Source organism: Ursus maritimus, unplaced genomic scaffold (assembly GCF_017311325.1).
Source record: "Ursus maritimus isolate PB19 unplaced genomic scaffold, ASM1731132v1 scaffold_8, whole genome shotgun sequence".
Lineage (NCBI taxonomy): Eukaryota > Metazoa > Chordata > Mammalia > Carnivora > Ursidae > Ursus > Ursus maritimus.
The window spans coordinates 78,575,026-78,588,135 of NW_024426996.1; the positions used below are offsets into that span (position 1 = coordinate 78,575,026).

At 58.2% G+C, this 13,110-nt stretch overlaps 1 protein-coding gene across 1 annotated transcript in view; it reads left to right on the forward strand.

Annotated features, from left to right (window-relative positions):
- The window catches only part of SORCS2 (sortilin related VPS10 domain containing receptor 2), a 458,467-nt gene that overhangs the window by 391,230 nt on the left and 54,127 nt on the right, over positions 1-13,110 (forward strand). The window contains exons 6-8 of the mRNA XM_040625236.1: positions 4,457-4,521; positions 6,693-6,811; positions 9,312-9,401. Of these exons, the coding sequence (XP_040481170.1) occupies positions 4,457-4,521; positions 6,693-6,811; positions 9,312-9,401 (274 nt within the window). The remainder of the gene's footprint in view (positions 1-4,456; positions 4,522-6,692; positions 6,812-9,311; positions 9,402-13,110) is intronic.

Sequence of the window (13,110 nt, forward strand, 5' to 3'; positions counted from 1 at the left end):
CTCCTCATCCCAGGGGACCTCCAGAGTGCTCTTTCCGCACCTGTAGGACATGGTGGAGAGTTGGGGCTTGCTGTCCCTCAGGTCACTTGTGCACCTGACACGGGCGCTGGTTCCTCTCTGAGCCCCCGCCTCCGCCACAATACGAACAGGTGCTAAGTACATCAGGCTGGCTCCCCTACCCACCTCCCCTGCCTCCCCCTCCTCAATACCCCTTCCTCCCCCTCCTTACCACCCCTCTCCTCTCCCCTCCCCTCCCCATCTCCCTCCTCCCCTCTCCCCTCCCTCCTCCAAACCTCTCCTCCCTCCCTCCTTCCTACCCCTCCCCCTTCCTCTCCCCCACCTCCCCTTCCTCCCCACTCCTGCCCCAGCTCCTAACTCAGCCCCTGACTAGCTGCCGCCCTCCCAAGCAGCCTCCCCTGCCCCATGGCTTCCTCCACCCCTGCATGCCTTGGCCCCGCTCTCTTGCACCATCCAGGGCCTGGGCTCCCCTCCCACACTCGTGTTATCTCCTGGGAGCCACTCAGTGGTGCATCTGAGAGCCGAGAGCCGTGTTCTAGCCTCGCTGGGGCGGTGAGCCAGCTCTGGTGCTCAAGGAACATCAGCGGGCTGCGTGAGTGAGGCCCCTGGGGGTGAGCGCTGGATGAGTACTTGCTGGCGGGCTCGCAGGCGCCCGAGGGGTGGAAGCTGGGAGTGCCGCTGGCTCAGGGCCCATGTGTGCCGTCCACCAGCCATGGCCACGGCCCCTTCTTCTGCCTAAACTGCCTCTGGAGAGACGTGGCTTACACACGTGTTCTTCCGACCAAACGGCTCTGTCTTGCACTCGTGCACACACACGTGTGTGTGCATACACACTCCTAGCCTTTCCCTTTCTTACCTCGTTTGTACGACGCACTACAGACAGGCCTTCTCCCTGGGCCACAGGCCTGTCTCCCCAGCAGAGGAGCCCCTGGAAGTAGCTCTCCGTTCCCTCCCTTGCTCCGGGCCTCGCTAACCTCACAAGGAGCTCGTTTCCGGGCTTATGGCTGGAGGGAAGCCCGTGTCGCTAAGTCTGCAGTATTGGCTGCTGGCCTCTGTGCCTTCGCGGGTGGGGAGAGGGGCTGGCTCCTGCCACATGGCCGCCCACGGGAGGACCGGGTTCCTTCCTTGGAAACCCAAGTGCCGCACCCATTCCTGGCCTTGTCATTGATGTCAGCTGTCGGCCCCCAGGACCCCCAGGAGGTGGGGCGGGCCACGGAGGTGGGATTTGCGAACAGTGAGGGCCTGAGAAATTGGCGGAGTGGCCGAGCGCCGTGGGGCGTCGGGTCCAGGCCAGGCCGGGTGCCCCGGGTATCTCTCGCACCGGAGGGCCGACCTGCCCGCAGATGCTGCGAGGTGAACTGGCACTAATTCAAACATGTTATTATCTCGGGCAAACCAAATTATTTCTCCCCCAAGTTTCTCAAATTGCCCTGAGTTGTTATATGTGAGAGATAATCAGGCCAGACACTTGGCCCCTGGGGCCCGGGAACCTCTCCTGGAATGTGGTGACAGGCAGCCATGGGCCCCCCTCTTGTAAGCACTGAATAATGCTGTTTTGACAGCGTTTCAAGTTCTTTGTCCTTGAACTGACAGCAGGAACTGCCAAAGCCCACGTTCTGTCTGAGGCTCGGACCCCTTCATGCTTCGGGAGGCTGAACAGCAAGCGAGCTCATTAGCGCGGCCTTGGGGGCCCCCAGGAGGGGCAGTCCTGGGGTGGGAGGCCCGCTGCCTTCTGGGACCACCAGGGGACCTGCTCACTGCCCTCCCCGTGCTGTCTCAGTGGCCCTGGAACAAAACCACACCAGCACCCCCGGGAGCTGCCGCGTTGTAGACGCTGACTGTCTGCCAGGCACCAGCTGGGGTCTGCATGCGTCGTCTTCCCGTCATGTGACGGCAGGGGAGACTGAGGCCCAGGGAGGCCAGGGCACGTGTCCGTGCCATGTTGCCTGTCAGCAGCAGCCCGGGGCCGTGCGTGGGGCCGGGGCCGCTTGCCAATGGCCACTGTGCCGGGCGGTCTGCTCGCCCGCTTTCTGCAGCCACGTCCGTGTCCGCTTCTCCGTTCACGCCCGAGCTGACCCACAGAGCCTCTGCCTTCCTCTTCCATCCACTCGACTCCCGCCTAGCTGTGGGACAAGCAGTGGTGGCAGCTGGGCGGGGAGGCAGCTCATACCCTTCCAGGCCGGGTGCTGAGTGTTTGGAGGCTTATGCGAGCTTCCCGCGGCATCCAACAGGGCTGAGAGCTGACTCCCCGCGTCCCCAAAGCACTGCGTGCGCTCCAGAGAGCTGCCTGCCCAGCGTCATCTCACACGCCTGCTGTTTCTAAGCACTAGACCAGGGACCTTCCCCACAGGCCACCTTCGGGGACCCTGACCAACATGAAGGCCCAGGCCCCAACACGTGACCCTCCCTGCAGGAAGCTGGGCTGTATTTGTGGGGCTGGACACGCAGCCTTGAATGGTCTCCAGAACCCATGACCAAGGGGGTCTGGGCAGGGACCCCAACCTGCTGAGCCCCTGCCTGGTCCAGGGCCTGGCGTGGGCTACTGGGGCTTGGTTGTGGGGTGCTCCAGTGGGAAAGCCAGAGAGTCAGGGGGATGAGAGCACTGCTCAGTGGGGGGGCAGGTGCAGACTGGGCGAATGAGTCTGTGCAAGGGTGAGCGGGTGAGTGAGTAAATGAGTGAGTGAGGGAGTGAATGAATGAGGGAGGGAATGAGGGAGTGAATGAATGAGGGAGTGAGGGAGTGAATGAATGAGGGAGGGAGTGAGGGAGTGAATGAATGAGGGAGGGAATGAATGAGGGAGTGAGGGAGTGAATGAATGAGGGAGGGAGTGAGGGAGTGAATGAATGAGGGAGGGAATGAATGAGGGAGTGAGGGAGTGAATGAATGAGGGAGTGAATGAATGAGGGAGGGAATGAGGGAGGGAATGAATGAGGGAGTGAGGGAGTGAATGAGTGTGAGAGTGAGGGAGAGAGGGAGGCAGTCAGTGAATTAATTAGTGAGGGCGGGAGTCAGTGTATTATGAGTGAGGGAGGGAGGGAATGAATGAATGGGTGAGGGAATGAATGAATTAGGGAGTAAAAAATCAAGGGAGAGAGTGAGTCAGTGAGTGAATGCGGGAGGGAATGAATGAATGAATGAGGGCGTGAGGGAGTGAATGAATGAGGGAGTGAGGGAATGAATGAACAAAGGAGGGAATGAATGAGGGAGTGAGGGAGTGAGTCAGTGAATGAACGAGGGAAGGAGTAAGGAAGGGAATGAATGAATGAGAGAGGAAGGGAATTAATGAATTTGTGAGGAAGGGAATGAATGAATGAGGGAGGGTGTCAGTGAGTGAATGAATAAGTGAGGGAATTAATGAATGAGGGAGGAGAGAATGAATGAAGGAAGGAGGGAGGGAATGAGTGAGGGAGGGAGCGAGTCAGTGTCACTGCCACACTCTGCAGATGCCCGGTGGTCATGCTAAAATCCCACCGGCCAGCTGAGGACCAGTCAGCGCCCCTGCTAACGGGAACAATGTCACTGTGTTCAGGAAAGAGAGAAAAATGTCAGGCAGGAGCCCTCGTTCCTCGGAGCGCACGGGTGTTCGGCGCACAAAAGACTGAATCAAACCTCATCTTGAAGCAGAGACTTGGGGGCAGAGCGGCTGGTGCCCGAGCCCTGGTTTGGAACCTCAGTGGACTGCGGGGCCGCCCCACCTCTGAAATTCCTCTCAGCCGGGGAGTGTGCCCTTGACCTCCCGGCGCCAGGCCCAGTGCTGGGGGGGTGCGGGGTGGGCCCCGAGGCCGTCGGTCCCAGGCCTGCCTCCCCCGGAGGACGCTGGCCCTGAGCTGCGACCCTAGGACACACCTCCATCTGTTCTTCTTGGGGCTCGTTGAAGGCTCCGTGGCAGCCACAGTCCCGCTGCGTTGCGGGGGTTCCGTGAGCCCTGGCCCATGTCGGCGAGGGAGGAGCCAGTGCTGTGGCGGGTGGCGGGGTGGGGAGCAGCGGGGTGAAGGAGAAGGAACCTGGTGCGAATCCTGACTCCGCGCTGAAAGCTGCACATCCCAGGGGAGGGTTGGGGTCGTTTTGCTCCTCTGAGCCTCGGTTTCCTGATTTGCAAGATCAGGGTGATATTCCCAAGGCCCGCCTAGACTCCTCGGAGTATTTCGATCACCAACAAAACAAAAACAGCAATAAAGGTGCGAGGAATGTGAAGGTCTTTGGTAAAGGAGGGTCGTCTATAAAGAGTACCGTAAAAGGAATACCAAGTGAACCCTGAGTTCTGGCTACCTCCCCAGGAGCAGGTGGGGAGGACTGTGCCCTCTGACCCGTGGAGCAAGGGTGGCCGCAGCCCCGGGAGGCCACGTGGCTACCTGGGGCTCAGGGGCTGACACAGGCACTGGGAGAGGGGCTTGGGGACTCGGGTCCCCGTGCCGACCCCTATGTGCTCTCTTCCAGGGCTGTGTCTGGGGTGGATGCCAACCCTGACTTGGTCCACATGGAAGCCCAGGACCTCGGAGGAGGTAAGCCGGGAGGGGTGCGTGCACCCAGTGTCCCCTTGTGTCCTTACGTGCCCTTGTTCCGTTCCTCAGCTGGCCCTGCACAGCCGACCTCGCTATGTTACGATGTGGCATAACTTTCAAATGTGCTTGTTTTCCAGCTGGGGATAAATTGAAGTCAGGGAGCTCCGCTCCAGGGGAAAAGTCCATTAAGAGGGTGATTTCTTCTGGCCTCTGAGCCTTGAGTGTTTCCTGCTCCCTCTGAGTGTGGAAGCCAGGTGGGGGCCTCTGATGGGGCAGCGTCCTGGCCACTCCAACCCAGCTGGCTTCATGCCAGAATGCACCCAGGGTCCTTGCATGCTATGAGAAAGATCCTCTGTGCTCCTGACGGAGGAGCACCAGCTCTAGAACTATGGAATATTCTAGAACCATGGGTTCTAAACATCAGAGCCGAGAGGACCGTTATTCAACAAGTACTTGTTGAGTCCCCTGTGGACCAGGCCCAGTGCTGACCCTGCTGGGGACACAGGTGAACAAAACACAGCCCTGCCCTTTGCCTGGTTGGGGACCGCACAGGTGCTGTCCACACTGTAGAAGCCACAGGACCGAGTATAGCAAGGAGGGGAGGGGTGCGGAGCTGGCGCCAGCCTGGTGCTGTCACTGTTCTGACCGCAGGACCCTATAGGTGCTGGGGCCGTTAAGCCTCCCCCTGCTGGGTTATCTTCGAGTGGAGACCTCTGTAGGTTCACATTTACCAAACGGAGGGCGTTGACAAGTGCCAAGCAGTAGAGCTCCTTGGATGGACATACTAGGTGGAGGGCAGGTTCAGGGTCAGGCCCGGGGGAGGCCCAGCTGAGGACAGAAGCACCGGCTTTGGCTCCCAGCCTGCCACGTGCCAGCTTCATGACCCTGGGGAAGTCACCTGCTCCTCGGTGTCCTCAGCTGTGAAATGGGTCAGTGCACACGTGCTCAGTGCAGGGACATCATGGGTGAGTGCTTGGTGGTCGTGGAGGGAAGCTGCTGCTGGGTCCCTTAACCTTTTCCAAGCCCTCAGCTCGCACTGTGCACACCGTCCAACCACCCAGGGCCGTGGGCACGACGTGCCCCAAGGGCGCTGATGACCCGGAGCGCCTTTGTGGGCTCCCTTTGGTGCCCGTGGTTAAACCCTGCCGCTGCCCCACAGGCTGGGAGAAAGAGCTCCCTACGGTGTGTAGGCTCGCCCCCTGCCTTGCACAACTTCACTGGATCCCCCAAACCCTGGGAAAACAGGGCTTGACGTAAAAACAGCGGGTACCTGCAAAGTGTGCTTTCCGTTTTGCCTGACTAAACATTTGCAAAGGGATGAAAACATTCCCCTAAAGTTAGGGCAAGAAAGGACACGAGTCCCACTCACACCCGCCCCTGTTTAGGTCGGAGAGACTCTGGGGGGCAGGAGGGGTCCCGTGCTATGATGGACGTTGCAGGTGCCCACCGTGGCCCTGTGCTGTCCGTTTCGTGGGCGACTGCACATGCCCAGCATAGGTCACTTGGCTGGTGTGGGGTGTCCCGCCCACAGTCCATCTGGGTCCATCGGAGGTCCCTCTCCCAGCGAGGCAGGGCCCGAGTGTGTCACCTAAGATGAGAGCGAGGTGTGGCGTGGAGCTGTGGGCAGAAGGTGGATAAAGACCTCCGCTCACATCCCGGCTCTCACCTGCATGACTTTTGCTCAGGGTCAGCAGACCTTCCCCGTCAAGGGTCAGCTACGGGGTGCTTCCAGCGTGGCGGCCCTAGGGTCTGTGCCGCAGCGGCCTCTGCTGTTGTCATAGGAGAGCAGCTGTCCCACCCCCAGAGGAGCAGGCACGGCTGTGTGCCCGTCAATCTCTTTACAAGAGGCCGGCGGCTGGCCAGGTGACCCTGCTTTAGACACGTTACCTGACCTCTCTTGGCCTTAGTTTCACCATCCAAAGGATGGGAGCACGGTAGGACTGTCCCGAGGATGCGCCTGGCACATCGCCGCCACCGCTCAGTGACAGATGCAATCACAGGGCAGGCCTTTAGAGCCCCAGCCCCATAGACAAACCTGACGCAGCAGTGTCCCGCAGAGCCCAGAGCCGGCCGGCATCCCCAGCGTCTGAGGCTGAGCCTGGCTCCTCCCGCGGCTGGAGTCGCAGTGTGCGAGATTCCAGGCACCAAGCACTGGCTCTTCTCTCCCGCAGGGTTTCGGTATGTCACCTGCCAGATCCACAACTGCTCGGAGAAGACACCGACGGCTCCGTTCCCAGGCCCCATTGACCATAGTTCTCTGACTGTGCAGGATGATTACATCTTCTTTAAGGTAAGGGTGCTTCTGGGCGTCTCGGCGGCGGGCAGCCGGCAACGGGAGCACAGCCGTGCTGGGGAAGGCGGAATCGCTCAGACAGGAGGCAACAGACCGGCTCTTTGACTTTCAAGGGCTACTCCGTTCGTACTTCCCCCCTCATCCTGGGTTTGGGGTTTGCTCCTGTGTTCAGGCAGGGCTGCCGTGTCTCCATCCTCGTGGTCACAGTGTCCTGGTCTGACCTGGGGCAGGCATGCCCCGCTCCATGAGCACTGGCCGCCCCCAGCACCTGCTCGAGCTGTCAGGGGCCACGGGTCTCCGTCAGGCTCCTGTCCTGACTTGGTCCCCATCTTTCTCAACAAGTGCCCAGGAAAGCTGTTCCTGACCCTCAACTCAGAGGTTTCCCAGGGGCTGCTCCCCTCAGACTCTTATCTTGGGGGTGTTCCCTGCAGGGAGCCCACAGTAGGCACTGGGAGGTGGTCCTGACTCCACCTGCCCTCCTCCCTCGCCCTCCGTCCTGGTCCTCAGAGGATCCCAGCCCAGTGCCCGCCGGCCCCTCCTGCCGCTCCTCCCCACCAGCAAAGTGTGCCATGAACCCGAAGGTCCACTTCCCGGGCCCCCAGTCAAGGCGCCGAGCCGCTCATGGTGCTGGTTTCTTTACTGAAGCCATGCTGTGGGCCGGTGATGGGACCTCACCGTCCAGGAAGAAGGGTCTGGGCCTGGGGGGACAGTGGGACACTAGTGGGGGTCTGAATCTAATGGTGCCACCACGTGGCTTTGGGAAGAGCTATCGTTCCACCTCTGAGCCTCAATTTGCTGAGCTATAAAATGGGCATGACAAGTCCCGGCCACCCAGAGGCCTGGACAGACACCGGCTGCGTTCACGGCTGGGGGAGGCCCTGCAGGGTCTGGCAGAGGCCCCGCCATTCCGGGAAGATGCACCACGGTTCAGCCTTCTCCGCCTGCTCTTACCCGTCAGCGGCTCAGCCACGGCCGGAGGGGCCAGGCTGGTGGTTCTCAGGCGGTGACGGCCGCGCAGGCAAACTCCCCGTGAAGGATGTTGCTGTGTTCAGCACGATCTGAACACAAAAGGGCAAAGTCACATTTGCGTCTCAGGGTTGGTGGCCTTTCTGCCCGCCCTGCAGCCTCAGGCCTGAACCACAAGCCCCCTCGTCGCGTGGCCTTCCCTTCACTAGGCTGGCCCTTTAGGAAAGGCTTGCAGGCCTCCTTCCTTGTGTGCCACCAGCTGCCTTCACCCCCAGGTCCTGGCAGGAATGGGCCTGGGCTGCCCTGACTGGCTGAGCATCCGCCCAGGGCTCCCCAGAGAGGGTGATCTTCTTGAGGCTGAGGCCCCGAGGGCTGCCGAGCCAGGCCCCACCTTCCACACCATCCCTGGAGCTCAGCAGCTGGCAGACAGGACTCTGAGAAGGGACAGTGACTTCTCTCGGCCGCTCTCTCCAGCGTCCTCCCTGACCTGCTAAGCAGGTCTGTTTCTGGGCTGCGTGGCTCTTCCTTCTGAGGAAGCAGGGTGCCCCCTCCTCCAGGAAGTCTGCCTGGACTCTCCCACCCCTGGGTGCTCTCTCTGAGCTTCCAGGACCCCCATGCTTCCCCCATCCCAACACTGCCTGCTCAGGAAGCCCTGAGCGCCAAACCACCACAGACCTCACAGTCCCTGCCCTCGGGATGGAATTGTCTAGAGAAATCTGGTCGGCCTTGTAATCGCAATGCTTTGCACACTGTGGGCCTGTTGTAGTTTGTTGATTTGTAATAACAACAATTCTTAGGCCACGTGCTGCCCCACGTGCTGCCCCACGTGCTGCCCCAACGCTAATTCCCACAACTGCCCCGTCACTCTGCTTCTGACTCTGTCCTCCCCATTTACAGGGGGGAAACTGAAGCTCAGAAAACTCTCCCAAGGCCACGTGGCTCCTGGTGGAGGAGCTGGAATCTGAGCCCAGGCAGTGACATGTCTCAAGCACGCCACTGCATTGCCACGCACACACGTGTACACACACACACGTATGAACACACGCGTAGGACTCGTGCTCATACACCCGTGCGTAGAATTCACGCCCGGGTGCCTGCACGTAGTGGACACACACCATGGACCATCTCAGCACGGGTCGCCTCCTGTTTCGATCCTCATGCCTCGTGACTTGATGGTTGTTTTTGGTCAAGCTTACCTTTGGCCGGTCTCTTCGTCCACCCAGAAATCTCCCTAAGAAAAGTTCTGGGGAGGAGGACTTCCCCACCTTGTTCTGTAAGTTGGATGTAGGGACACCAGTGCTGAGAAAGCGTGGGGAGAGAGGTTGGTTCTGACAGAGAGATGTGGAAGGGGAGGGGCATTTGGTGTGGGGCTTTGAAGGATGAGTAAGAGTCTGTCCATTTCAGGCAGAGCAGGTCTAAGCAAAGTAAAAGGGCGTTCTCACCAGCTGAAGTACAGTTTCTAGTTTTTCATTCATGAGGACCTGGCTTGACTGGAAACTAGCTTCTGAAAAATGTGTCTTCCTGCTGCTAGGCAACCTCAGCAAACCGGACCAAATACTACATCTCTTATCGTCGCGGTGAGTTCGTCCTGATGAAGCTGCCAAAGTACGCACTGCCAAAGGTACGAGTCGTTTCCCCGTCCCACCTGACCTGTGGCCAGGTCCCGAGCCTGCCCCGATGCGTGCCCAGCTCCATCCGGTCGTAGGGCCTCGGCCGCACTCTTCCCTTGGCCCGGTCTGCCTTTCCCCCAAACTCCCGCACGTGTAATGTTTCAGACAAGTGTCTCTTCCAAGGGCCTCTCCGGGCCGGTCCCGGCCTTGGTTTCCCTCTTGCACCCCCATCCTCCTCCTTCCTGACACTCGGGGTGCTGGTGGACCCCTGTATCCATCTTTGGCTTTCATCTGGAGTTCGCAGGTGTGGGGTAGTTTCTGTTTTATTCTCCTTTGCATTCCAACTGCCTGGTATGGCCACGGATGCATAGTACGTGTTCAGTTGATGCTCCTTCCTCCTCCTTTGCTGGGCAGGCGAAGAAGGGGGTCGTAGGGGCTGCCCGGACCCTGCCCCAGCCCCGCCTCAGGACCAAACTCCACAGTGCCCTCCCTGCTGATGTTGTTCCCAGGTCCCAAAGCAGGTGATGGACATTCAGAGAGGCTGAGTAACCTGTCTGAGGTCACACAGCTAGTAAGGAGCCAAAGCTGGTCTGAGACCAGCCTCGTGCCACATCTCCCTCCGGAGGACCTTGGATGACCCACTTCACAGACCTCCATCCCATGTGCTTGTGATTGAGAAGCACAGAGGGGAGCAGCCCCTCCCCCCGCATATTTATGGAGCATCAAACACAAGCTTTCTGATGCTACAGTTGTGGGTCAGGTACCCCAGTTCCTGCTCTTGGAGAGTTTTCAGCAAGGAAACAGGCAGAAGCATGAAATGATCTCAGGTTGTGCTTTGCCCTGTGAGGGCTGGAGAGGCAGAGGCCGAGGGTGGCGGGGTTCAGGGACAACCCCGAGGGGACATTTCCTCTGAAGTCTTAAGGTTGTGGGAAAGCTGTGCAGGTGGAGGTCTGGGCTTGTGCAAAGGGCCTGGGACAGGAGGGAGCCTGGCTGTAAAGCAGCAGGTGGGGGCAGGGAGAGATCTTTGCTTTGGGCCCTGCAAGGCCGGGGGCTGTGCATTGTTGTAAAGCACCCCCACCCGCACCTGTGCTGGGCTGCGCCGGGCACTGGCACACCTCTCCTGAGCCAGGAACGAGGCGAGTACTTGAGGTTTTCTTTCGAAGTTTAAGAGAACTTTTAAAAACTTCTCCTTAAGAAAAGGAAAGGGGGGGGGGGCGCCTGGGTGGCTCAGTCGTTAAGTGTCTGCCTTCGGCTCAGGGCGTGATCCCGGCGTTATGGGATCGAGCCCCACATCAGGCTTCTCCGCTGGGAGCCTGCTTCTTCCTCTCCCACTCCCCCTGCTTGTGTTCCCTCTCTCGCTGGCTGTCTCTCTGTCAAATAAATAAATAAAAATCTATAAAAAAAAAAAAGGGAAAGGGGATACAATGGAAAGAAAAAGAGCAAGTTGCGGAGATTAATTCCAGGCTTGGCTGAGCTAGGAAATGAAAAACTAATGGTTTCATGTAGGGCAAATGCACTGGCGTCCCTGGGGGTGAGGGGCCCTTTCAGCTTGTGGGGCTTTGCCTTGCCCCCCAACCCCGGGGAGCCGCAGCATCAGAAGCACCCTGGGTCCTGGAGTTGGGGAGGGGGACACCTGACTCAGGGACGGCTGGGTCAGCAGCCAGGCCATTTCTGAAGGAGCTCTAAGGAGCCGGTGGCCGCAAGTCATGACCTCTGTGGCCTAGAGCGCTGGCCTCAGCACCCTGGACCTCAGCCTCCTCGCCTGCAGAGGGGATGAGGTGACAGTGTGTGTTTCTCAAAGTCGTCAGTGGGTTTGCAGGAAGCACCTGCGTGTGTCCCGCTGCAGGCCCTTGATGGTAGTGCCACCTGCCAGCTTCCTTTGTCCCCATCTCTGGGGGAAAAGGGGGTCATTGAAAAGAATCTTGAGGCTATGTTAGAAGACCCAGCCTTTGCATCATCAGTGGGTGGCAGGAAGGAGACACATACCAGTCCCCGTGTCATCGGCTTCAAGGGAAGGCCAGGCACCCATTCGGATTGTGGTATTTGCACGGGCCCTGAGTGCACTCGCCTGGGGCCTAGCCCGGGACCCAGTGACAAGCAGCTGTGGATGATGAGCGGGCTGGGCTGCTCTCGGGAGCGCTCCCCACCCCGGAGACCATGTACCATCTTGCTGAGCACTTTGCCCAGCCACACAGCCGGTGTGCTCCCTCCTCGCCAAAGTCAGAGGAGCGGCCAGGCCGCAGGGTTTCCCTCCGACAACCTGTAGAACTGGCTAGCTGAATTTCCTAATCAGATTTTTTGTTCTTTGGTGAATGTAAATGTTTGTATAGCTTGGCGCCTTCTAAACCGGTCCCACCAAGCCGCTGGCCAAGTTAGAACAGAGCGGTGTCGACAGGGCTTTGCCAGATTTCGTGTTGGATCAGTTCTTTCGCCATTCCTTCCACTTCAAAGGGCATAATTGGTACCATTCTACTGTTTTCCTGTCTGTGGAAATTAGAAAAGGCGAGCAGGTTTTATTCTATTCGCCAGCACCCTTTGCTTGACTTACTTACTTGTGATGATTCTTTAAAAAAACCACCTTCCTTAACAGAGAAAAAATAGGCAAAGGCTATAAACAGACAAGAGGGGAAAAAATCCAAACAAAAAAAAATCAGTTATATGAAACCATTCATAAGCATAAAGTAAATGCAAATTTACCTTAAAGTAAAATATTCCTTATTTGTAATAACCTTTATATGATAAAATGAAGGAGGAAGGGGCGCCGGGGTGGTTCAGTCGGTTGAGCGTCTGACTCTTGGCATTGGCTCAGGTCGTGGTCTCACGGATCGTGGGCTTGGGCCCTGTATCGGGCCCCCCACTCAGTAGGGAGTATGCTTGGGGGATTCTCCCTCTGCCCCTCCCATGTGCTCTCTCTCTCTCTCAAATAAATAAATCTTAAAAAAATAAAAAGGAACGAATGAAGGAGGATGGGACAGCATAGATGGTGGTGCCAGCCATCATCTTCTCACTTAGGCAACAGTAGCTGCTGGAGAATCTCCCCAGTGCACCTGTTTTAGAACTCTGGAGTCTATTCGAGGGCTTATGGAAATTAATTTCGATAATTCTAGCTCTTCCCATGATAGCAGCAGCCCCCACCCCCGCCCCAGCCTTGTGGCAGGCAGCTGTGCTCATGGGTCCAGAGCAGTATGCACACTGCTTGCGGGAGCCAGGGAGGCCATGGGGACCTTGTTCTCTGAATACTGGGGGTCTGCGTTGGGGGTTGGTTGCCGCTTCTGGTCATGGAGCTGCAGACATCCCGGGGGCAGCCATCGCTGCAACCAGCACCAGCCGAAACAGCTTCTGAGGGATTTAAAGGACCAGAGCCTGTTTCCAACCCCCACCCCCTTGGACATTTAGGGACTATGACATTCAAAAGCCACCAGATGTATGTTGGAATTTAAAAAGTCACTGTGCATGCCCGGGAAAAAGCTCAGGCTCATTTAAGCTTCTAGCTCCGACTGATCCCTGGTACAGAAACAAAAAACAACACATCCTAGGAAGGGAGAGCCCCTGATTTCCAGAGTACCACATTATTAGATTACAGCGTCCAGTTTTCAACAACAACAACAACAAATTACAAGGCATAACAAGAAATATGATCCAATCGAAGGAGCAAAAGCAACAGAAACTGTCCCTCAGAAGCCCAGTTGGCAAACCTACCAGACAAAGACTTTACTACAA